The 21,484-nt window shown below is 40.7% G+C and overlaps 4 protein-coding genes across 4 annotated transcripts; all 4 read left to right on the top strand.

Annotated features, from left to right (window-relative positions):
- Positions 1-69: 69 nt before the first annotated feature.
- LOC128448928 (calcium homeostasis modulator protein 6) lies at positions 70-4,147 on the top strand. The gene is made up of 2 exons (XM_053431801.1): positions 70-743; positions 1,754-4,147. The coding sequence occupies exons 1-2, from the start codon at positions 213-215 to the stop codon at positions 2,186-2,188; spliced, it is 966 nt and encodes a 321-aa protein (XP_053287776.1). The 5' UTR covers positions 70-212; the 3' UTR covers positions 2,189-4,147.
- A 377-nt stretch (positions 4,148-4,524) lies between these two features.
- calhm6 (calcium homeostasis modulator family member 6) lies at positions 4,525-8,691 on the top strand. The gene is made up of 2 exons (XM_053431803.1): positions 4,525-5,173; positions 6,998-8,691. The coding sequence occupies exons 1-2, from the start codon at positions 4,646-4,648 to the stop codon at positions 7,430-7,432; spliced, it is 963 nt and encodes a 320-aa protein (XP_053287778.1). The 5' UTR covers positions 4,525-4,645; the 3' UTR covers positions 7,433-8,691.
- Positions 8,692-8,844: 153 nt separating this feature from the next.
- Positions 8,845-12,141, top strand: LOC128448930 (calcium homeostasis modulator protein 5). The gene is made up of 2 exons (XM_053431804.1): positions 8,845-9,713; positions 10,916-12,141. Exons 1-2 carry the CDS (start codon positions 9,171-9,173, stop codon positions 11,303-11,305), a joined length of 933 nt encoding a protein of 310 aa, XP_053287779.1. The 5' UTR covers positions 8,845-9,170; the 3' UTR covers positions 11,306-12,141.
- Positions 12,142-14,801: 2,660 nt separating this feature from the next.
- Positions 14,802-19,472, top strand: rwdd1 (RWD domain containing 1). Its single transcript, XM_053431800.1, has 7 exons — positions 14,802-14,988; positions 15,835-15,900; positions 16,430-16,560; positions 17,921-18,064; positions 18,236-18,371; positions 18,521-18,583; positions 18,961-19,472. The coding sequence occupies exons 1-7, from the start codon at positions 14,916-14,918 to the stop codon at positions 19,071-19,073; spliced, it is 726 nt and encodes a 241-aa protein (XP_053287775.1). The 5' UTR covers positions 14,802-14,915; the 3' UTR covers positions 19,074-19,472.
- The last annotated feature ends 2,012 nt before the right edge of the window (positions 19,473-21,484 follow it).

Here is a 21,484-nt window from a genome sequence, read left to right as displayed (position 1 = left end):
CCGCATTTAATCTTTGTTATGTTTATCTATTGGAAATTACAGCTGCATCCTCCAGTCATTTAGCAGAACTGAACTGAAATCTCTGGTTGGTAGTGATTTTTAGAGGGGGCGGGGATGTGATGGATATTGAAAGTCAGTTGGAAAAACGTGGAAGTAAAAAAGTGTCATGGTCAGCATAAGTGTAACCTGTCACTCTGCTGAAGCAATCACAAATGGATAAGTTTCTGGTGGTTCTGAACATTGCCAACAAACAGTCCAACCTTGGTTTTGGACTGTTGGCCCTGATGACAGCAGGAGGGGAGCAGATTTTCTCCACAGTGGTGTTCAGTTGTCCCTGCAATGAGTTGAACTTCATATATGGTTTGATGTTTCTGCTGGTACCCGGTCTGGCTCTGCTGCTGCTGGGTTACATCCTGAATAAGAAGACATGGATGCTGTTGACAGGTTTGTGCCAGGGCAAGCTGTGCAGCTGCAAGTGGCTGAGAGCTGCCGTGACAGTCCTCTTCCAGATCAACACCACAGCGCTGGTGGCACCTTTCACCTGGATTGCTGTGGCTCTGCTCAGCGGCAACTACTATGAGTGTCTGATGACTGGGACCAAGATTAGTCCAGTCCAACTTCTGTGTGAAAGAAACCACTCCAAGGTCCCGTGTGAGAACCTGCACAGGTTTCCCTGTAGAGATGCCAGTGTACCGCAAACTGACAGAGAGGATGTCCTGCTTGCGTTGAAAGCTCAGTCTCAGGTCAGTGCTACTCTGCAGATTAACAAAGTCTGAATTAGAATGGCAATAATTAGTGGAATGGAGAGTGGGGATCACCATGTGTAAAACAATTCTCTGTGTTAAATAGCATGCAGCAGCTAGTTGCCAGGTCTGTGTGTTTTCTACAAAATGTCAGTTGGTATGGTAAATAAGATAATGACATACTCTGAAAGACTGTGATCTGGAAACCTAAACTTCAAACTGTATTATGCATTGTTGACCATTAACAGCCCTGTAAGTAACCTATTTATAGTTTAAAGGTTCCAAATGTCACGGAATTTAAAATGATCAAATTAATATCAATTGATACTACGTTATATTTATTTGTTCATTGGTTCCCAAAGTGAATTAAAACATCAGGTCAGTTAAAAAGAAGAAGTGAGAGTGTCAATAACAGCTCAGCTAATGAGGATGTTCTGTCATCAGTGCAAACATGTATCCTCTTTTAAACAAGTGGCAAAAATATGTAATAATAATTCCACCTTCCATTGGTGGATCAAGAGGAGAGTTCTGCCTTCATATGGGTCATTTATAAGCAAACTTTTATCACGTTTAATAGCCACAGCTTGTCTAAATGTGGCTATGATTTCATTTTTCAACTAATATGTCTCTCAGATCAATCTTTCAGATTGTTGTTATATGTTAAGCATCAAGAGACACCACAAGCCATCATTAGGTTGATGTCCACGCTACCAAGCTGGATCAAAGTAAAAAACTTGATGCATTCAAAATGATACATTATTATGGCACATGCATCAAACAAAAAAAACGGCATGATCATCTGTGTTCTCTCGTCCATGAAATTGTGCTGGTTTTTAACATACAGTACATTTGAAGTCATACACTTTTGTGATAAAAGTAAATGATGTTACATTTTGAATGGACTTAAACATAAGTGTAACTACTGAGACCTTGAATATGACACGTGAGAGTTCTGTTTCAGTGTTCAGGGTCATTCACCTTTACATACTGTGTGTTAACGGTCCCCACAGATATTGGGTTGGCTCCTCATCGCCTTTGTCATGTTGTCCAGCCTTCTGCTGACCTGTCTGGCTCGGTGCAGCTCCCCCATCAGCTACCTGCAGCTCATGTTCTGGAGGGCGTATGCTCAGGAGGAGGGCGAGCTTATTGAATCATACACCGCGAAAAACGCCAAAGAACTTGCCCAGAGGAACCTTCAGAGTTTCTTCAGCCAGAAACAAGCTGAACCCATCCTCACCCCTTCAACCAAAGACTGGGAGAAGATCTCCTCCCTCTACAAATTTAGCACCAAAGGACAGTTCTACAGCACCTTGCACCGCTATGTGGAGACACGCGAGGAGTGTGACGACGGGATGATGAGGATGGCTTCCATTGCGTCAAGCGAGTCTGCTGATGACCACCCAGCTGTTCTTCAATTTGTAGACGACTGCACGATTCCTGTGTGAGATCTTTTGATGTATGGATTACACTCATATCATCACTGAACTCCACTCAGTGCAGGTGTGGCTCTTAAGAGTCACTTCATATTTGCTCTGAGAGAAAGAATGTATTAGCTTAGCTTTTTATTAGCATCGATACACTTACTCTTTGACACAGAAATACAAAAAAGAAAACTGTTATGATTTAATATGGACTTCAATTGGAGAAATATGTGAGATGATCTGGATAATGGCAGAACAGCCGCACACACAGACGCTTTATACAGACAGAAGGAGTAGTAAAGTTAAAGTGGCCACTATGTGATGGTCTGGAGAATGATGTCCATCCTATTGTTGTTTGTAACTGTGCTGTCTTTGAGATGGAGCTGGATGCAGTGGCTGATTGACCTCCTCACGTCCGTTGATAAGTTCCAGCTACATGGAAAATATATTATTATTGGACATATCGCACGTTCAAATTGGCATTGCAGTTCTATGGGCCCTTCAAGGGATAGTTGACCCAAACATGAAAATTCCCGCATTATCTACTCACCACTATGCCGATGGGTGGGTGAAGAGTCCATAAAATACTTTTGGAGTTTCATGGGTAAACAGCTGTGCAGCCAAAATCCTATGCAGTTAAAGTAAATGGTGAACAATACTTCAAATGTAAAAAAAAAAAAAACAGAGCCCCGACATTCATAATCGACTTGAAACAAAGTCATATACACAATGTTTTATCCTTAATGCCCACTGTGTTCCACCCCCCGAACGCAGCTCTGGAGGAGAATAAAGCAACAACAATATGGTGTAAATGACATTGCTTCGAGTCAAATTTCAAAGTGGGAGCTTACAGACATTTGGCTTTGGATTTGGCTACAATGCTGATTACCCCTGAAATTTCATAGTGGTGATTAGATAATGAATGCATTTCAAATTTTGGGGTGAACTATCCCTTTAACAAAACACATGCTAAGTGTGAGGCCGATAAGAAGAACAGCCATACAGACAGACAGATTTCTGGAATTAGTAGAAAGGTGTCAATGTCTGAATCCCAGTGTCCAATGTCCTCTGTGAGCTTTTACAGCCTTTTGCTGTTGTGTTCAGGTGTAAAGAAGTAGGACATAATGTGGACATGAGTCATATCAGACTAGTCTCTGTAACTTATAATCAGGATTATGAATGGAATATTCTATTAGCCACTCATGCAAAAATCATATTCAAGAAAATTTCTCCAGAATAATGTCATAGTCAAAATCTTGCGGCCCCTGTAAACATAGTTACTGTGTGTGAAGAAAAACAGTTCACTGATATCAATTAAACATGAACAACAGCAACAGTGATGATGTGTAAAGAGCTTCCTGTCCACCCAGTGTTTGTGTAGGTTTGAACAGGATACGTGTCACCGTCGTACTGTGGTTAAGAGTTGAACACTTCCTGTGCACTTTTGGTAACCTGTGAACATTCAGCCTATGTGCATCAGTGATGTCTCTCTTAACTATGGCACCCTATACAAACTGTACATTCAGCAAAGCAAGCTGTGAGCATTGTGTGCTTTTCAAACGTGAGTTTTTGTCTAGTGTGAATCCAAGGTGTTGAAGCTTTCAGCCATTTCAATTGTGTCATTATTAATCATTGGAGGGTTCAGTGATTGGTTTTGTGACCCTTTCCAGATCGATAGATTGCAGTGACTTTGTTTCACAGTTGTTGTTGAATAACTGTAGTTCACAGCATCATGTGCTGCTTTTGTAAATAGCTTGCTTCACATTATCAGATATGTTCTAAGTAAAGTTTGGTTTGAACAGGTCTGGCAGTAATCATAACTGGGTCTAGACAGCTTTTTCCCCTTAAAAACAAGAAATCATCATTAGAAAACGAAAACTTTTATGTTGACATTATTATATAAAAATGTGTCTGATGATGAAATATTTAAGTGTGTCATTATACATATATACGATCTAACAAATAAAAAAATAGAAGAAGCAGGACGATGGCTAATATGTTTCACAACACTTCTGTGGTCCGTGCTTTAATTTTGATTTCAAGAGTTTCACAATGAGATGGAAATACTCTATAACTTTTAATGTGTGCAGGATTTAATTTGTAAAAAAAATCCATCTCGAGTCATCTCAGGAACAATTTCCCTTTTTAGTCTGATCACTCTGTTTTGTACTTTCTATGTTAACTCTGCTATGAATGGTGTTATACCGCTGACATTAGTGACTTTACTCTTCCAGCACCAGTTCACCCACAGACAGTGATTTCCCTTGGAAATGTTAATAATTAAATCTTTGTCATGTTTATCTATTGAACATAACAGCTGCATCCTCCAGTTATTTAGCAGAACTGAACTGACATCTCTTGGTGGTAGTGGTTTATAGAGGGGGCGGAGATTTGAGGAGTCTCGAAAGTCAGATGGAAAAAGGTGGAAGTGAAAGTGTCACAGTTAAACTGTAACCTTTCACTCTGCCGCAGCAGTCACAAATGGATAAGTTTCGGGTGGTTCTGAACATTGCCAACAAACAGTCCAACCTTGGTTTTGGACTGTTGGCCCTGATGACAGCAGGAGGGGAGCAGATTTTCTCCTCAGTGGTGTTCAGTTGTCCCTGCAATGAGTTGAACTTCATATATGGTTTGGTGTTCCTGCTGGTACCCGGTCTGGCCCTGCTGCTGCTGGGTTACATCCTGAATAAGAAGACATGGAAGCTCTTGACAGGTTTTTGCCAGGGCCAGGCCAAGCTGTGCAGCTGCAGAACTGCCGTGACAGTCCTCTTCCAGATCAACACCACAGCGCTGGTGGCACCTTTCACCTGGATTGCTGTGGCTCTGCTCAGCGGCAACTACTATGAGTGTCTGATGACTGGGACCAAGATTAGTCCAGTCCAACATCTGTGTGAAAGAAACCACTCCAAGGTCCCGTGTGAGAACCTGCACAGGTTTCCCTGTAGAGGTACCAGTGTACGGCAGACTGACAGAGAGGATGTCCTGCTGGCGTTGAAAGCTCAGTCTCAGGTCAGTGCTACTCTGCCGATCAACAAAGTCTGAATTAGCGTGGCAATAATTAGGGGAATGGGGAGAGGGGATCATCATGTGTAAAACAATTCTCTGTGTTAAATAGCATGCAGCAGCTAGTTGCCAGGTCTGTGTGTTTTCTACAAAATGTCAGTTGGTATGGTACATAAGAAAATGACATACTCTGAAAGACTGTGATCTGGAAACCTAAACTTCCAACTGTATTTTGCATTGTTGACCATTAACAGCCCTGTAAGTAACCTATTTATAGTTTAAAGGTTCCAAATGTCACGGAATTTAAATTGATCAAATTAACATCAATTGATACTACGTTATATTTATTTGTTAATTTGTTCCCAAAGTGATTTAAAACATCAGGTCAGTTAAAAAGAAGAAGTGAGAGTGTCAATAACAGCTCAGCTAATGAGGATGTTCTGTCATCCGTGCAAACATGTATCTTCTTTAAAACAAGTGGCAAAAATATGTAATATTAATTCACCCTTTCAATTGGTGGATCAAGAGGAGAGTTCTGTCTTCATATGGATCATTTATAAGCAAACTCTTATCACATTAACTAGCAACAGCTTGTCTTAGTGTGGCTATGATTTCATTTGTCAACTGATATGTCACTCAGATCAATCTTTCAGACTGTTGTTATATTTTAAGCATCTAGAGCAGACATGGGCAAAGTACGGCCCGTTGGGCTTTTTAATCCGGCACGCCGAACTTGTCCAAATATTTAAAAAAAATATATATATATCACTATTATTTATTTTTGTTTACAATTTAGTAGCACTTAGATGGCACTTACTTATAGCACTTTGTAGTTTGGGTTTATTTTGGAAGAAATTGTACTTTCTTGCTTCTTGTTGTTCTGGGTTTGTAACTTCGGGGTTGAATGCAGTTATTGTAAGTCGCTTTGGATAAAAGCGTCAGCTAAATTAAATTTGACCGGGAGTGTGGTGTATAGGGCTCGAAAGGGCACATGATCTCCCTTCACTTTTTTGATTTGCACTGATAGCCCTTCTGTAAAATGAGCGGATCAAGGAAACGAAAAGTGGACAATGAGTGCAGAGTGTTTAACATGGAGTGGACAACAAAATACTTTTTCACTGAAGTCCAATCGAAGGCTGTAGGCCTGATATGCCTAGAAACTGTCGCAGTTTTCAAGGAGTACAACATGAGCCGTCACTTTGCAACGAAGCATGCTAACTACGGTTTCACCGACAAACTGCGATCCAAGAGTCAACTACCAAGGCAAGCCTTTCTCCGAAGGCGAGTATTTGTTAAATTGCCTTGCAAATAAATGTTTTGCTACCAAAGGTCAAATCCTTTCTTGTAATGATTTTTCCATGTCATTTATATTAGTTCACAAAAACACTCCATCCATCTGGTCCTGGTCCGGCCCCTCTGTCAAATTTTAGAAGCCATTGTGGCCCGCGAGTTAAAAAGTTTGCCCACCCCTGATCTAGAGGCTCCACAATCCATCATTAGGTTGATGTCCACACTAACAAGCTGGATCAAACTAAAAAAATTTGATGCGTTCAAAATGATACATTACTATGGCACATGCATCAAACAAAAAAAACTGTGTGATGAGTGGACAGCATCATCTGTGTTCTCTCCTCCATGAAACTGTGCAGGTTTTTAACATACAGTACATTTGAAGTCATACAGTGTTTTGATAAAAGTAAATGATGTTACATTTTGAGAGGACTTATACATGAATGTAACTACTGAGACCTTGAATATGACACGTGAGAGTTCTGTTTCAGTGTTCAGGATCATTTACCTTTACATACTGTGTGTTAACGGTCCCCACAGATATTGGGATGGCTGCTCATCGCCTCTGTCATGTTGTCCAGCCTTCTGCTGACCTGTCTGGCTCGGTGCAGCTCCCCCATCAGCTACCTGCAGCTCAAGTTCTGGAGGGCGTATGCTCAGGAGGAGGGCGAGCTTATTGAATCATACACCGCGAAAAACGCCAAAGAACTTGCCCAGCGGAACCTTCAGAGTTTCTTCCACCAGAAACAAGCTGAACCCATCCTCACCCCTTCAACCAAAGACTGGGAGAAGATCTCCTCCCTCTACAAATTTAGCACCAAAGGACAGTTCTACAGCACCTTGCACCGCTATGTGGAGACACGCGAGGAGTGTGAAGACGGGATGATGAGGATGGCTTCCATTGTGTCAAGCGAGTCTGCTGATGACCACCCAGCTGTTCTTCAATTTGTAGACGACTGCACGTTTCCGGTGTGAGGTCTTTTGATGTATGGATTACACTCATATATCACTGAACTCCACTCAGTGCAGGTGTGGCTATTAAGAGTCACCTCATATTTGGTCTGAGAGAATGTATTAGCTTAGCCTTTTATTAGCATCCATACACTTACTCCTTGACACAGAAATACAAAAAAGAAAACTGTTGTAAATTAATATGGACTTTAATGGGGGAAATATGTGAGATGATCTGTATAATGGCAGAACAGCCTCACACACAGACGCTTTATACAGACAGAAGGAGTAGTAAAGTTAAAGTGGCCACTATGTGATGGCCTAAATGTCCTCTGTGTACCACCATTTAAACAAAGCACATGCTAAGTGTGAGGCCGATAAGAAGAACAGCCATACAGACAGACAGATTTCTGGAATTAGTAGAAAGGTGTCGAAGTCTGAATCCCAGTGTCCAATGTCCTCTTGGAGCTTTCACAGCCTTTTGCTGTTGTGTTCAGGTGTAAAGAAGTAGGACATAATGTTGACATGAGTCATGTCAGACTAGTCTCTATAACATATAATCAGGATTAGGCATGGAATATTCTATTAAACACTCATTTAAAAGTCCTATTCAAGATAATTAATCCAGAATAATGTTCCTATTCAAAATCTTGCGGCCCCTGTAAACATAGTTACTGTGTGTGAAGTAAAACAGATCAGTGATATCAATTAAACATGAACAACAGGAACAGTGATGATGTGTAAAGAGCTTCCTGTCCACCCAGTGTTTGTGTAGGTTTGAACAGGATACGTGTCACCTTCGTACAGTGGTTAAGAGTTGAACACTTCCTGTGCGCTGCTGGTAACCTGCGAACATTCAGTCTATGTGCATCAGTGATTTCTTTCTCTTCACTATGGCACCCTATACAAACTGTACATTCAGCAAAGCAAGCTGTGAGCATTGTGTGCTGTTCAAACGTGAGTTTATTGTCTAGTGTGATCCAAGGTGTTGAAGCTTTCAGCCATTTCAACTGTGTCATTATTAATCATTGGAGGGTTCATATTGAGATGGAGGAGATTATTCTCATCTACAAATGATGCATGTCATGTGTGGAGAGGATGTCTCAGTTTAATGCACTCAAGAGTGTTTTAGTCTGAGGAGTCACTCTTGAGGGAAAGAAACCACTTAGAGGATGACATCATTTCCCCTCTTGATACTTGGGATTGCTTCCCTCTTTAGCTGTAACACTGCTCTGCTCTCTATGGAAACATTCTAATACTAATGAATAAATACTCTCATTCTGCATGGTTGTATATTTCCTCTTTCCTCCCGTCATCAAATGAAGTTGTCATGCTTAACATTTCATGCAATTGAAATTACTGCAGCATTCGGATTTTTGAGACTGTCAACAAACCCTCAGGTAATCCCAAGAACCAGACCAGCAGGATTTTTTCAAATGAATGCCCCAACACGGTCAGAGCTGCAGGGATGCAAACAAACAGAGAGCTGAAAAGGGGTTGTACCTTTGCTCAGAAGGGACTTCCCTCTGTCAAAGAGTTAATGGTTGTGGGTGGGAGGAAGTTTTCTACACTGTCTCCAAGGAGGAGCCTGAGGAGAAGCGGGGCAGCATGGGAGGAGCACAAAGAGGCTTGGCAATTGTGTTTTGTCCTCAGCTGAGACAACAGACAGCAGGGAATGACTATAGGCTGCACAGACAGTTTTCTGTTATTATTGTTGCTGTTCACTTTGGGTAATTGTGTGTAGTGTGTAAACCCTGACAACATGGATAACTTCAATGCTGTCTTTCGGTTTTTCTTGGACCAGAAAGCCACAATTGGCTATAGTTTCATGGCTCTCCTGACTTTGGGCGGGGAGCGACTCTTCTCCATGGTTGCCTTTCAGTGTCCTTGCAACCACGACCAGAACTTTGCCTATGGGGTGATTTTCCTGCTGGGCCCTGCTGCCGTGCTACTGGTCTTTGGTCTGTTCTTCAGCAGCAAGTTGTGGAGGGTTTACACTGGCTGCTGCCTCAATCCCATGAAGCTTTGCCCCCGTGGGAACTGCTTCGGATGCCTAAGGACATTCATGAGCATCTTCACCGGGGCTTGTGTGGCTCCTGTAATGTGGCTCTCTGTGGCCCTGCTCAATGGAACATTTTTTGAGTGCGCTGTCAGTGGTCTTGATGATAACCTGGTGGTGGATGTGTTCTGTAAAAACAAGACCTTGGCTTGTCGGGAGGAGCTGGCTCGAGTGCCCTGTGACCGCTCCAAACTGTCCAGTGATGACCGCATGGAGGTGCTGCTGAAGCTCAGGGCCCAGTCACAGGTAAGAGACACACATCAGGGTGTATGAGCAATTTGAGAACTGCACTTTGGAACCCTCTCCAAAACAAGAGGCATCTGAAGGGGTTTATGGCATGACAATGAATTTCTAACTTCTGTCAAAGCTGAGGATTACTCATGGAGTGCAACCCGATGCTGTGTAAACAGTTCTGTTTTTAGACTTTTGACATCTGAGAAAATAAGTATGGCGATGTCATATTGGTTCTGTCAAGAATTTACAAAACGAAGCATGTGCTACAAAATGTAGTTTAAAATAACAATCAGGGTGTTTACAGGCCATATTTAATGAAGGATGCATTATAGGGAATATAGGGTCCAGGGTTTTTTGAGTTTGGCACTAAAAGTCTGAACAAATCAACCTCTGACACATCGTTTTGACAAACATTATTGAAGTCTTATAGTAAGAGAAGCCCTTGAATCACAGGAGTGAACAAATACATTCCCAGTGAATGTGATTTTCCATTCTAAATCCAGCTGGAAACAATCCCAGATGACATTGGGTATTAGACAGGTTACACCCTGGAGAGGTTGCCAGCGTATAGGAAGGCTAGCAGTCGTTCACACTCACAATCTCACCTACGGGCAATTTAAAGTCTCCAATTAACCTATATTGCATGTCTTTGAGCTGTGGGGAGAACCAGTGTACAATGAGTAATCACAGGAGGAACAGCAGACGCTACAGAAAGGCCTGAGACGGCCTTCTGGTTTGAATCTAGGAACCTCTATCTGTAACCACTATAGCACTGAGCAGCCCAATCGTCTTTCTAATACAAACCCCCAGTTTATGTCGCAGACTTTCGTTTATAAAACTGTAGCTGAGATAACCCTAATGCCATCACAGGATTATTTTTACAGATGTAGGACAAACAATCTTACAAGTCAGTGATTTGGGGATTTCCTTTAAAGTGGTCATATCTTAATTGTAATATCCCCAAAGAATCTCATTTAATGTTAGACCTATTTGATTAGGACAGAGATACATAGAAACTTGCAAAGCAATATTTGTTACTATTTCCTTCTGAAAATTGTTCTTGTTGGCAGCTTGAGTGTGTAAGAATTACCATTGGTTTTTGTTTGCGTAGAGGAGGGTATTAAAAGTGGAATTCTCTATTATCTGTATTTATTCAAACAAGAAATGTGTGTCCTCAAGTGTCAAGTCATCATGTTGTTCTTGTGTGTCAACAGATCCTGGGCTGGTGTATCATCATTATCGCTGCGTTCGTGGGCCTCCTTGGTACCTGCTGTAAAAACTGTCGCTCCAAAGTCAGCTACCTGCAGCTCACATTCTGGAAACGCTATTCAGAAAAGGAGAAGGCGCTCTTCGACACCTTTGCTTTGGACTATGCCACCAAGCTGGCCGAGAGAAACCTGCAGAGCTTCTTTGAGAACAAGAACCCGGTTCCATTTCCTTTCCCCAACCACAAGGCTTGGGAGGAGGTCTCTGCATATTATAATTTTTCCAGAAGTGAGCAGTATTACAGCACTCTGCAGCGGTATGTAGAGAGGGCAGACAGGGACTTCACACCAGAGAAGAGACCTGTCATGGAATTTGAGCATGGAATAGAGATGATCTAAAGGGAGATGTTGTTTGTATGTTGGAATCTCCATTGGCCCTGGGTCCACATTTATGAACATCATGTGATCTGCTAAACATTGCATAAAAGACAACATTTGAAGGAACAGACAAACAGCGGTGAGACTAGTTTCCCTTAACTGTAAGAATGGACCCTGGTGGTTTGACTGAGGAGGAGCTGTCTACAGTAGGTAATCTGGAATGGAGCAATGGTGCATAACCACTACGTTATACACACTAATTCTCTCTACCTCTGTAATCTTGTATGCATTTGCAGTCTTCATTTGCTAACGTGGTGCTTGAAAGTTTGTCTTACTTTGGATTTGCAAAGTAACGCATAGATAAAGATATACAGTCAAGGTCGAGCTATGACCTGGAGGACTTAGGTCACACCATTGTAATTATCTCTGTGTATTGTGGGCTAATAACAACCTTTAAACTCCAGGGGCCTGTAGATTTTGTCATTGTGACTGTATTGATTTTGCCTAAAGCAAATTTAAGCCCCTGGGACCAGTATGGGGTCAGCTGTTGTATTAAGGGGGACCAGTTTATCAGTTCAAACAAATTCAGATTTTTAACAAAATTGCAGTTCAGATGCCAAGTCAGACAAGTCAGGACAACATGACAAGTTAACAATAGCAATTAAAATGGCCTTGAAAACTAAATTGTGTACTTTACCACTAAGTCTCAAAGGGGTTCCTCTGATTTAGGAGCCTCCACTCTATAATTTATAAAACTCAAAACATTGATACATTCTGTGTATCTCCTCCTGGGCAGCATAAAGATGTTTGTGCTTTTCAAACTAATTACAATTAATGAATAAAAAGTGAAATCCCAATTGCATTGGTACTTTGTGTGGTTTTGATCTCAGTACTTTTTAAATCCTGGCTACATCCCTGCTGTATTTCCAATGAACAATTAATATAAAAGTTGAAAAGTGTTTGAAACGTTAACACCTAACACTGTGTTTTATTTGTAAAATGTAAGAAATTTAGGCTGGGGCTTTGTTAAAGTCCACTACTGTAAACATGCCTGCATATGACATGCGGAGAGTTGTCTCTGTTGACATTATGACGTCCATGTGCATGTAATTACCCTCCGCACGGATAAGCAGTCTTTCAGCATTCCATCCTTTCTGGTCGACAGGCAAAGACATGTGCTCATAATAGCCACACATGTGAGTACAGACATGTGCAGTGTGTCATTTTCATCAGCAGAAGAATTATACTTAATATTAACAAGTAGCACTTGAGATAATAGTCCTCCCAAAAATATGAAAACAACATGCAGTAAAAGAAATTGAATGGTGCTTGATAAACAAAAAATCCCTGAATTAACCTGAGTAATATACCTGAGTAGTATACCTGAGTAATATGCCTGAGTAGTATACCTGAGTAATATCTCCTTATGCTACGCTAATCTTCAGTTAATAGCTCATTTACAAATGATGATGCTTTGGTGTAAATTACAACCCCATTAACAATAGAAGAACTGAGATTATCAGTCAATTGATATGTAAACAATTCAAGTAATTTTTCTTGCAAAAACATTCACTCATTTGTCAGAAACTTATCCAAAGCCCCTCACAGCTGAGGGACAATACTACACTCAGTTAAAGTAAATGGCTCTGTATTTAAATAGCACTTTCCTTGACTTGATATCCACTTAAAGCTCTAGTACGGTTTTGCCTTTCACCTATTCATACAGTGCATCCACAGTATGTGCAACATCTCTATCACACATCAGCCATACTCTGCTGGCATCAGGAGCATTTTGGGGTTCCATACCTTGTCCAAGGACACTTCAGCATTCAGAATGGGGGAGACTGGGATTGAACTGCCAACCCTCTGGTTAGTGGACAACCTGCTCTCCCTAGCCACAGCTGCCTAGAAGTACTAAGTGACAAATCTGATCAGAAGTGCACCACAAAGTGCTCCTGTGGGTGTGGTGTTACAAAACAAAGTGCTCCTGTGGGTGTGGTGTTTGATCTTGCGAGAACAGGTGTATGATTAAAAATGATGATTCTGCCTTCAAATGGAACTTGTGGTTACAAAGTGGGAAGTCATGCACAGAGTGTGGTTAGGTGACAACACTGGAGCTTAAGACAAAAGCAAAATGAACTCACATATTAACATGACATCAGTCTGCATTTATTCAATTTGGATTCCGATTTACAAAAAACCCTGGTTGGAACAATATGCTTGCTGAATTCAGAGACCCTCCCAGTATCTGACTCATTCATTCTGTCCTCTCATTGTTTGTTAAACCTTTCCAACTCAGTCATGTCTCCGCTCCTGTGTTCTGCCCTTAAACTCCAGCCAATGATTCTCTTTTCCTTTAAACTCTTTTAACGATTACATTTGTTTATTTCTTGGGTATTTGAAATGTTATTTTTCAGGGCAGGATATTGGTGCAGTGATTATAGATAACATCGAAAGCTGGAAGTCAAGGAACTTCCTTTAACTCAATTATAACAAAGCAGAAGTGGTTTTATGGACCCTCCTCCCTTTGCCTCTATACTAAGTGATGTCCCTGGTTCCCTATAACCAATAATTCACACAACTTGGGGTCCTCTTGGAAATCTCTCTCAACTTCAAGAGCCATAGCCAATGTAATGGAGACTCAGTAGTTACAGGCCGGCTTATGATGAGTGTGTATCAGTTAGATTGCACTGTTTATATTCCCTAAAAAACGTAATGTAAATAATCAATTCTGAAACAATTGATTACTTTACTGCTGCCTTCAAACTCCGCTTGAATGGACGTGTTGATTTGTGTGTGTTTGTGTGTGTGTAGTTCTGCAAAATAAACCAAATATCAAAATTGCCAAATTGTCAACTCCATCCTAATAGTGTATATAGACATAATAAATTGTAATGTAAAGACCTAATCATAAGAAGACTGCTGGGTGCAGTTCACATTATGAAATTAAAGCATTCTTAATACTATTCATATTCACAATTATTACAGAAATGAACAAAGGTGACAATATACCTTACAAATAACTGGCAAACTGCCTTCTCTGTGGATGAACACACAGGAGACAGCCCGTGGATCAACTGTACAGCAGAGAAGCAATAAAAACTATCACTTAAAGGTTAGGGTAAGCCAAATTAACTAAATACACTCTTTGTCAAACTCTGCTAATGCCCACTCATTATTCAAAGATGAATGAATAAAACATAATGTTATTCACATTGTGTAAACAGTAGCCGTGTTACCTGTTTTGCGAAATGAGCTTCAATGGTTTAATAAAGTTGGTTTGAAAAAGAAGTTTCCTTTTGCGCTTGCAGACCCAAACAATAGATGTCAGATCAGATCGCACTGTAGCAGTAGAAAAAAGAGAAACAAAGTGCTGGTGGTGCCTATGTGTTCAAACTGCGGTTCTACTCTTCATCTCAAAATCAAACTGCAAACAAACACAAACACAAACACACACACGGATGACTAATGTGACCATAAACAGGACCGTGCTTTATAGAACCACAGTCAGACCAAACTGTCAGAACCACGATATCATCGATCGGCCGAGCAGCACGCAGCGTGTGCCTGTTAGCATTAGCATAGCGGGGATGAGTTTATTAACTTCCACATAACCCACATCTCCACCACGATGACAGACTACGCTGAAGAGCAGAGGAATGAACTCGAAGCTATTGAGTCCATCTACGAAGACTCGTTCACAGGTCAGGCTTTCATCAGTGTTGACAGGGAAGACAACGTCAGCTAGCTCACAGGCTAACAAGCAGACGTCTGTTAGCTGACTGTTGAGTAAAGGATAGGGTCTTTCCTCCAGCACCCACTGGTTCACATTAAAGTCAGACAGGCAGTGGTCGAGCTATGGATCTACCACTGGCTTCGACATGCACACAATACAAGAAGTACGACGAACTTCCTTCAGATTTGGCCTAACTCTTACCAGATTGAAGACAACCCTGCAAAATGGACACGCTTATAGCGCACATCCATCATGTTTACGTTTAGTGGGGCTGCTGTGGACTAGCAACCATAACCCTGAACTTCGTTATGCTATTGGTGATTACGAGAATATCGTGATGCTGTGAATCTGCAATAATCAATATATTGCAAGACAATCATATAATTATCCATCACGATATATATCTAACTGAAGAAGAAATACAAAATGTCCCCCAAGAGGTAAAGTTCAGGATTTGTGTGTTTGAAAATTGGTATCACTTCCATAGGCAGAGATTAAACAACTATATTTAGTGTGTCTTTCAATCATTTCAATGTAAAATAATCATAAGGGGGCATAAGTCCCAACTACATACATATAAAACTAAATAAGTAAATGTCTATATTTGGCATCAGCAAATCGATAATCGTATATCATGAGTCAGGACGACGATATGTTGCCATAGAGATATTTTGTCCCACTCCTATTGTTAATGTGCAGGTCAGTGAGTGGATTTACTGGACATTCATACTGGGGCAGTTTGCTGTAGTCCTCCCCTGTCCAATTCTGTAAACGACATGTGGTGCATTTGCCAAATAATGGTTTGTGTTTGCAGTGCTTACAGAGGAGCCCACCAGCTTCACCATCACTGTAACATCAGATGTAGGGGAACAGGGTGAAAGTGAGTATACTAATGTGTGTGTGTGTGTGTGTGTGTGGTTGCAAAATGTCTTCCAGTGCACATATGGCAGTGCAGGGTTGAAAGTCAGGTTAATTTGTGTGTTTATTTTAATTTACCGTATTTTAATCTATAAGTCATTTACATATATGTTTAGCATACATTAACATATATATATATATATATAACAGGATGTGTTGAATCTGCTTCTGTAGCTATCTCACATTTGCCTCTCAGGCCTTTCCTGCTCCTTATTCGTTAGTTCAGTCACATGAGAGCAGGAAGTGTGTGTTGTAGATGACCACTGCCGAGAACAGTAAAGTGCTGCTCAGAAAGTGATCTGTCTCCATCCTGTTGTTGAGCGACCAAACTACCCCACATCGGACCCTCACATTACAGCAGTCTTATGAAACTGTTCATAATTTTAATACATTGGTCAGTAGTAATATGCCCATGGCGATAAAGTATGAAAAGATTTGAAAGCTGGTGACTTTAAATATAGCAGAGACTAAGCTGTCTGTTCCTGTTGCAGTCGCGGAAGCAACACTGAAGTTCACGTATGTGGAGAAATACCCGGATGAGCCTCCGCTGTGGGAGATCTTCTCCCAGGACAACTTGGAAGATGTTGATGCGGCCTCACTCCTCACTCTACTGCAGCAACAGGTCTGTTCATCTAAACCAATGTAAACTTGTATGTCTTGTTTCCTTTTTGCTACAGCGCGGAGTTAAGCTCAGTTAATCCTGTGTATTGTGTTCTCTTTTGAAAACAATCACAACCCAAAATGAGGGAATTTACACAACATTTTATATTTTTACTTCATGATGACGCCACTATCTTGTCCACTGAAATGTGGTGATTGGCTCTCCGTCAACATAGATGGGGACCTTGTTTTGTAACAGAGTAGAGTGTCCTACTGAGTCTGAAAGCAGCGGCTACACAAGAGACATTAATGTTCATGCTAAAGTCTGCTTATTATCTAAGATAGATATAATGGGGCTGCAGGGATTTGGGCTGGCTTTGGCTCAGGAGATAATATTAACTTTTATTGTTTCACACAAAAAATCCAAGGCAAATGAGGAAGGAAGTATGATGAGAGGTATTCAGTTCAATTTTAAGAACCAAATCACAACATGAAAAGGTCAAGCGTGAATGGGTTAATGCCATATGTACTGTACAGTGCTTTGAGTCAGTTGTCAATATAACTAGAAAAGAGCTATATAAATCCAGTTTCGTGCATTTCTACGACACAAAACTTGTCAATAAATCCACCACTCACATTTCTTTCGTCTTATATGTGTCTTAGAAAAAAGGTGTTTACCAAAAAGTGGCTAAATTATACTATAGAGGTTGTTATGTCAATAGGTTGAGCATGAAATCCCATCTACTCACGCTGTCACAACCTGGTTGTGTTTATGCTCACACGTTTCCTCATTATCAGCTTTCTTTCTAAGTGAAAAGGCTTTTGTAGAACAGGTAGGCTGACTCGTGTTAGTGTGCTGAGGCAGCCTCGCGTTAGCTTTTTACTTCTAACAGTTATGTTTCAGTATCATAAGGGTGGTGTTAATTTGAAACAATTATCTTGCTTAACAAATCCCATCAAGTGTCATTATCTCATGTTTATTACATAGCCTTATTTTTCTGCAATAATCCAAAATTGAAAATCCTAATAATTCCTTGTCAGTAGACCCAGGCGAATGTGTACTTCATTCCTGCGGCACTGGATTGTCTCATCTCTGCCCTTGTGCATGCATCTCACTCAGTGACTCGACTCACCATGATTGGCTGAATACGATCATTTGAGAACATTTACCACCCATGCAATTGGTCTTTGAGTTTCCTGGCAGCTCTGCGGTAGAAGTGCTCTGCCAATTTATAATTTGTAGATCTAGGACCCGATAGGACAGCTTCTGGGTGTGAATCCAGACCATGTTCTATCTCTGAGTGACATCAGGTATCTCCTGATCCGAGACCATACACCAATGTAATCAAAATCACTGATGTGTAAATGTGGTCACCCTGCAGGCAGAAGAAAACCTGGGCATGGTGATGATCTTCACCCTGGTGACAGCTGTTCAGGAGAAACTCAACGAAATTGTGGATTTGATGAAAAATAGACAAGAGGAGGAGAAGCAACGTAAAGAGAGAGAAGCAGAGGAAGCAGAGAAGGTAGGAACATGAACAATCTGCATTTGACATATATTTCTCATCTCCACATGATCAACTATCAGCAACACACATACAAAGGCTGTTGTTAAGGATTGGATGTGGTCAGTAAAGGCTCTCATCAGTACAGTGTGAAGTTGTATTGATGTGTGTGTTTGTTTGATTGATTGACAGGTTACGTTCCAAGGCACAGTGGTAAACATTGAAAACTTCTTGTTATGGAAAGCCGGTTTTGAGTTGGAGGTGGCTGAGATGAGGCATAAAAAGCAGCAGAAGGAGGAGGAGCAGGCGTTGAAAACCAAACTCACCGGTAACGTTTATGTCCTCACATTGCCCTTTTCCCTCAGGGCTCATAACTAGGACACTTGATCACACAAACGCTCTTGGGTTTAAGCTGTCCAAATACTTATGGACCTGACAATGTATGGACTTGTGATAATGTCATGTTTTCCTCACTAGGTAAACAACTGTTTGAGACAGACCACAACTTGGACACATCCGACATTCAGTTCCTTGAAGAGGGTAAATAAAATGGCTGTGACTGTTTGACACTTGTTATTAAGGCTTCTCTTTGGCACAGTGAGAATAGTAAAACTTGAGTGGACAAAAATATGAAGACATTTCATTACTATTAAACTTCTCTACGATGGTGTGAGATATGTGGTGTAATTGAAGAAAAAGTCAAAGTAATAATTGTTAAAAATTGTAGAATTTAATCAAACTTGCATGAGAGTGCACTGAAGTGGAAGGGAACTGGGAGATTTTAGGAGCTATTGAACATTGTAAGAATATCAACCAGGATCAGAAAACGTAAAAACATATTTAGTTTTGAGAGGATCTTTTGGAGAGCGATTAGCTTTACGTCACATTCCACTCACAGCTGTTTTCTTCCTTTGCAGCTGGAAACAGCGTTGAAGTGGATGAGTCACTGTTTCAGGACATCGAGGACTTGGACTTGGATGAGGACGACCCTGACTTTGACCCTTTAGGGATGGGTAGTGACGAGGATTAATGCCGGAGCAGAACAGAGGAATGACAGGACAGCACTACTCTTCTCTGGAACACAACCATCTGCTCGGAGGATCCACCGGCTGCGTTTATTTTTCAAAGACTTGTACGGCAGCTGTGGAACTCTTCGCAAATACAACATACACACCTATACACTTATGGGTGTCCATTTCTATGCCCTTACAATGGAAGACATCCAAGTGACATGCAACTTTGGCCAGAAGAGGGCAGTACAATGTCAAGTAAAGCCAGGGAATGGATGAAGTGTGCAAGTTTCAACACCCCAATATATTCATGTACTAAGTGACAATAAGGTGACACTCAACCTGTTAGTTAGGTTCAAGTAAAAAAATATTGATGGCAAAATGTACAATTGACTTTCAAGATTAAACTACTTATGGAATCTGGCTGTTTTTTGAGTTTTATATTGAAATGTTATTACTGAGGGAAACAGGCTTCTTCAGGAGGAGCTTGTTTGAACAGATTGTATAATGTTAGGTTGTTTAAGTACATCTACACGAATCAGTTATATTTGATAACCGTGCACATCAGTATTTTCACATTGATCTTCTGGTTTGTATTTAAAATCTTCATCTGTGACCTAGCAAGAAATGATATCTAAATGTAGAGGAGCAGAAACATGGAAGTATAGGGCACATACCAAAAGTACTCCCATGTAGTGACATGACAAGTACTTGTATGGCTACACATTTTAATACTCCTATTTGATTTCTAAATCCTTAACAATTCATTTCTACAGCCATTCAATGTGTCAACAGGTCCACAGCAGCAGGTTGTAAATCCGCCCAGGCTCTGTGTCCCGTCTTTCCCACGGCTAACTTTATTTAAACCAGTGACAGAAGTGATGGAACATCTTGTTTTGTCAAAGAATATCACAATGAAGTGTTTCAAAGTTAATAAAATCTAAAAGCTGTGGTTGTACATCACTAAACCATAGAAGAAAATCAGGATTTTTTTTGTATGCCTCCATGCCGGTTATAGCCAGTGGCCGTAGACATTATTTATTCTGATTGTCCGTCCTTTCCAGTTTCAGGAATGGGAAACCTCAAGAACACCTTGAGGGAAGTTCTTCATCTTCGGTTCAAATATTCACTTGGACTCAAAGATGGGCTAAATAGATTTTTTTGTTGTCGAAGGTCAAAAGGTCAAGGTCTTTTTTCTGGCCTCTTGAATCAATATCTTAAAACCACATTTAGGGAATTTCTTCAACTTTTTATCAGTTGTCACTTGGACTAAATAACTGATTAGATTTCAGTGGTCAAAGGTCACTATGACCTTATATGAATCTATATAGCTGGAAACTGCCCTGGTTGGCGGAGGCATACAACCGCAGTGCGGTATTTCTAGTTACTGCTCCCAACAGTGAGACATGTGCAGCGATAATGAGAACAGGGATGAGAGACACAAGCTTCTCAGTGTATCAGTGTTTATTGTCTCACAAACAGTCATATAACAACTGAATAAGACTCATTTTATTAAAATATATAATTTACATCTGGTAATACAATAGAACATAGCTTCCGTGCTCGACAGTATTATTCTTCCATAGCCAGCCTTCATCATCATGCACTTCACATGGTAAAATCAGTTGCGTAAGCAGTTTCATAATTAATGTTGCACCACCACAACCCAGGTGAACTTGTTCAATATACACAAAAAACAGTGTTAATAAGCAGCTGAGACAATGTCTTTGTCAGGTTGCAGATGTGCCAAGTCAAAAGTCAGTTATTTGTTTGTATGTGTGCGTGTGTGTGTGTGTGTGCGCGCCCATTTATGATCTGAGTGTTTTAAATGTGTCATGTTCTGTTTTAGTTTGTCACTCAATCTGAATATGATAACCTAAAGTATCATTTGTGTCCACTCTGGTGTAAAACAGAGGGTCTAACAAGCAAAGGAAATAACAACAAAGATTATTTGATCCGACAGACGTCCTGACACTGTCTTTGATTTGACTCTTATTTTATCACTGCAGCACAGAACATGAGGAAAATTAAAAGCATAAGCCTTCTACATTTTAGTAATCCTAAATTCACCACATACTTTGCCCCTATGCTTTGGAAGCATCGGACAGCCCCTCCAGAGGACGATAACAGACGACATTCAGGCTAAAAACGAGGTTTAAGTACTTTGTTTCGAGTGGAATTTGAATGTTTGGGCTTCCAGACACTTGGATGACACCACAGGAGCAGTATGGAGGCATGTTTTGTTCTTTTATTTTTTACATTTGAAGAATTGTTCACAATTTATTTAATTGTATCGAATATAGCTGCAATGCTGTTTACCCCTTAAACTCAAAAAGTGTTTTGTGGACTCAAGCACCTCACCATCCGTCAGCATAGTGGTGAGTAGAGTCAAATCTAATTTTTTGGGGTGAACTATCCCTTTAACTACCCT

The sequence above is a fragment of the Pleuronectes platessa genome, chromosome 10 (genome assembly GCF_947347685.1).
Source record: "Pleuronectes platessa chromosome 10, fPlePla1.1, whole genome shotgun sequence".
NCBI lineage: Eukaryota > Metazoa > Chordata > Actinopteri > Pleuronectiformes > Pleuronectidae > Pleuronectes > Pleuronectes platessa.
This window is presented reverse-complemented; position numbering and strand designations above follow the sequence as displayed.

Coding starts and splice junctions, on each gene's coding strand:
- LOC128448928 (XM_053431801.1), top strand. CDS start 213: ATGGATAAGTTTCTGGTGGTTCTGAACATTGCCAACAAACAGTCCAAC. Junction 744..1,753: donor CGTTGAAAGCTCAGTCTCAG/GTCAGTGCTACT, acceptor CGGTCCCCACAG/ATATTGGGTTGGCTCCTCAT.
- calhm6 (XM_053431803.1), top strand. CDS start 4,646: ATGGATAAGTTTCGGGTGGTTCTGAACATTGCCAACAAACAGTCCAAC. Junction 5,174..6,997: donor CGTTGAAAGCTCAGTCTCAG/GTCAGTGCTACT, acceptor CGGTCCCCACAG/ATATTGGGATGGCTGCTCAT.
- LOC128448930 (XM_053431804.1), top strand. CDS start 9,171: ATGGATAACTTCAATGCTGTCTTTCGGTTTTTCTTGGACCAGAAAGCC. Junction 9,714..10,915: donor AGCTCAGGGCCCAGTCACAG/GTAAGAGACACA, acceptor GTGTGTCAACAG/ATCCTGGGCTGGTGTATCAT.
- rwdd1 (XM_053431800.1), top strand. CDS start 14,916: ATGACAGACTACGCTGAAGAGCAGAGGAATGAACTCGAAGCTATTGAG. Junction 15,901..16,429: donor TGTAGGGGAACAGGGTGAAA/GTGAGTATACTA, acceptor TTCCTGTTGCAG/TCGCGGAAGCAACACTGAAG. Junction 18,065..18,235: donor AAGCAGAGGAAGCAGAGAAG/GTAGGAACATGA, acceptor ATTGATTGACAG/GTTACGTTCCAAGGCACAGT.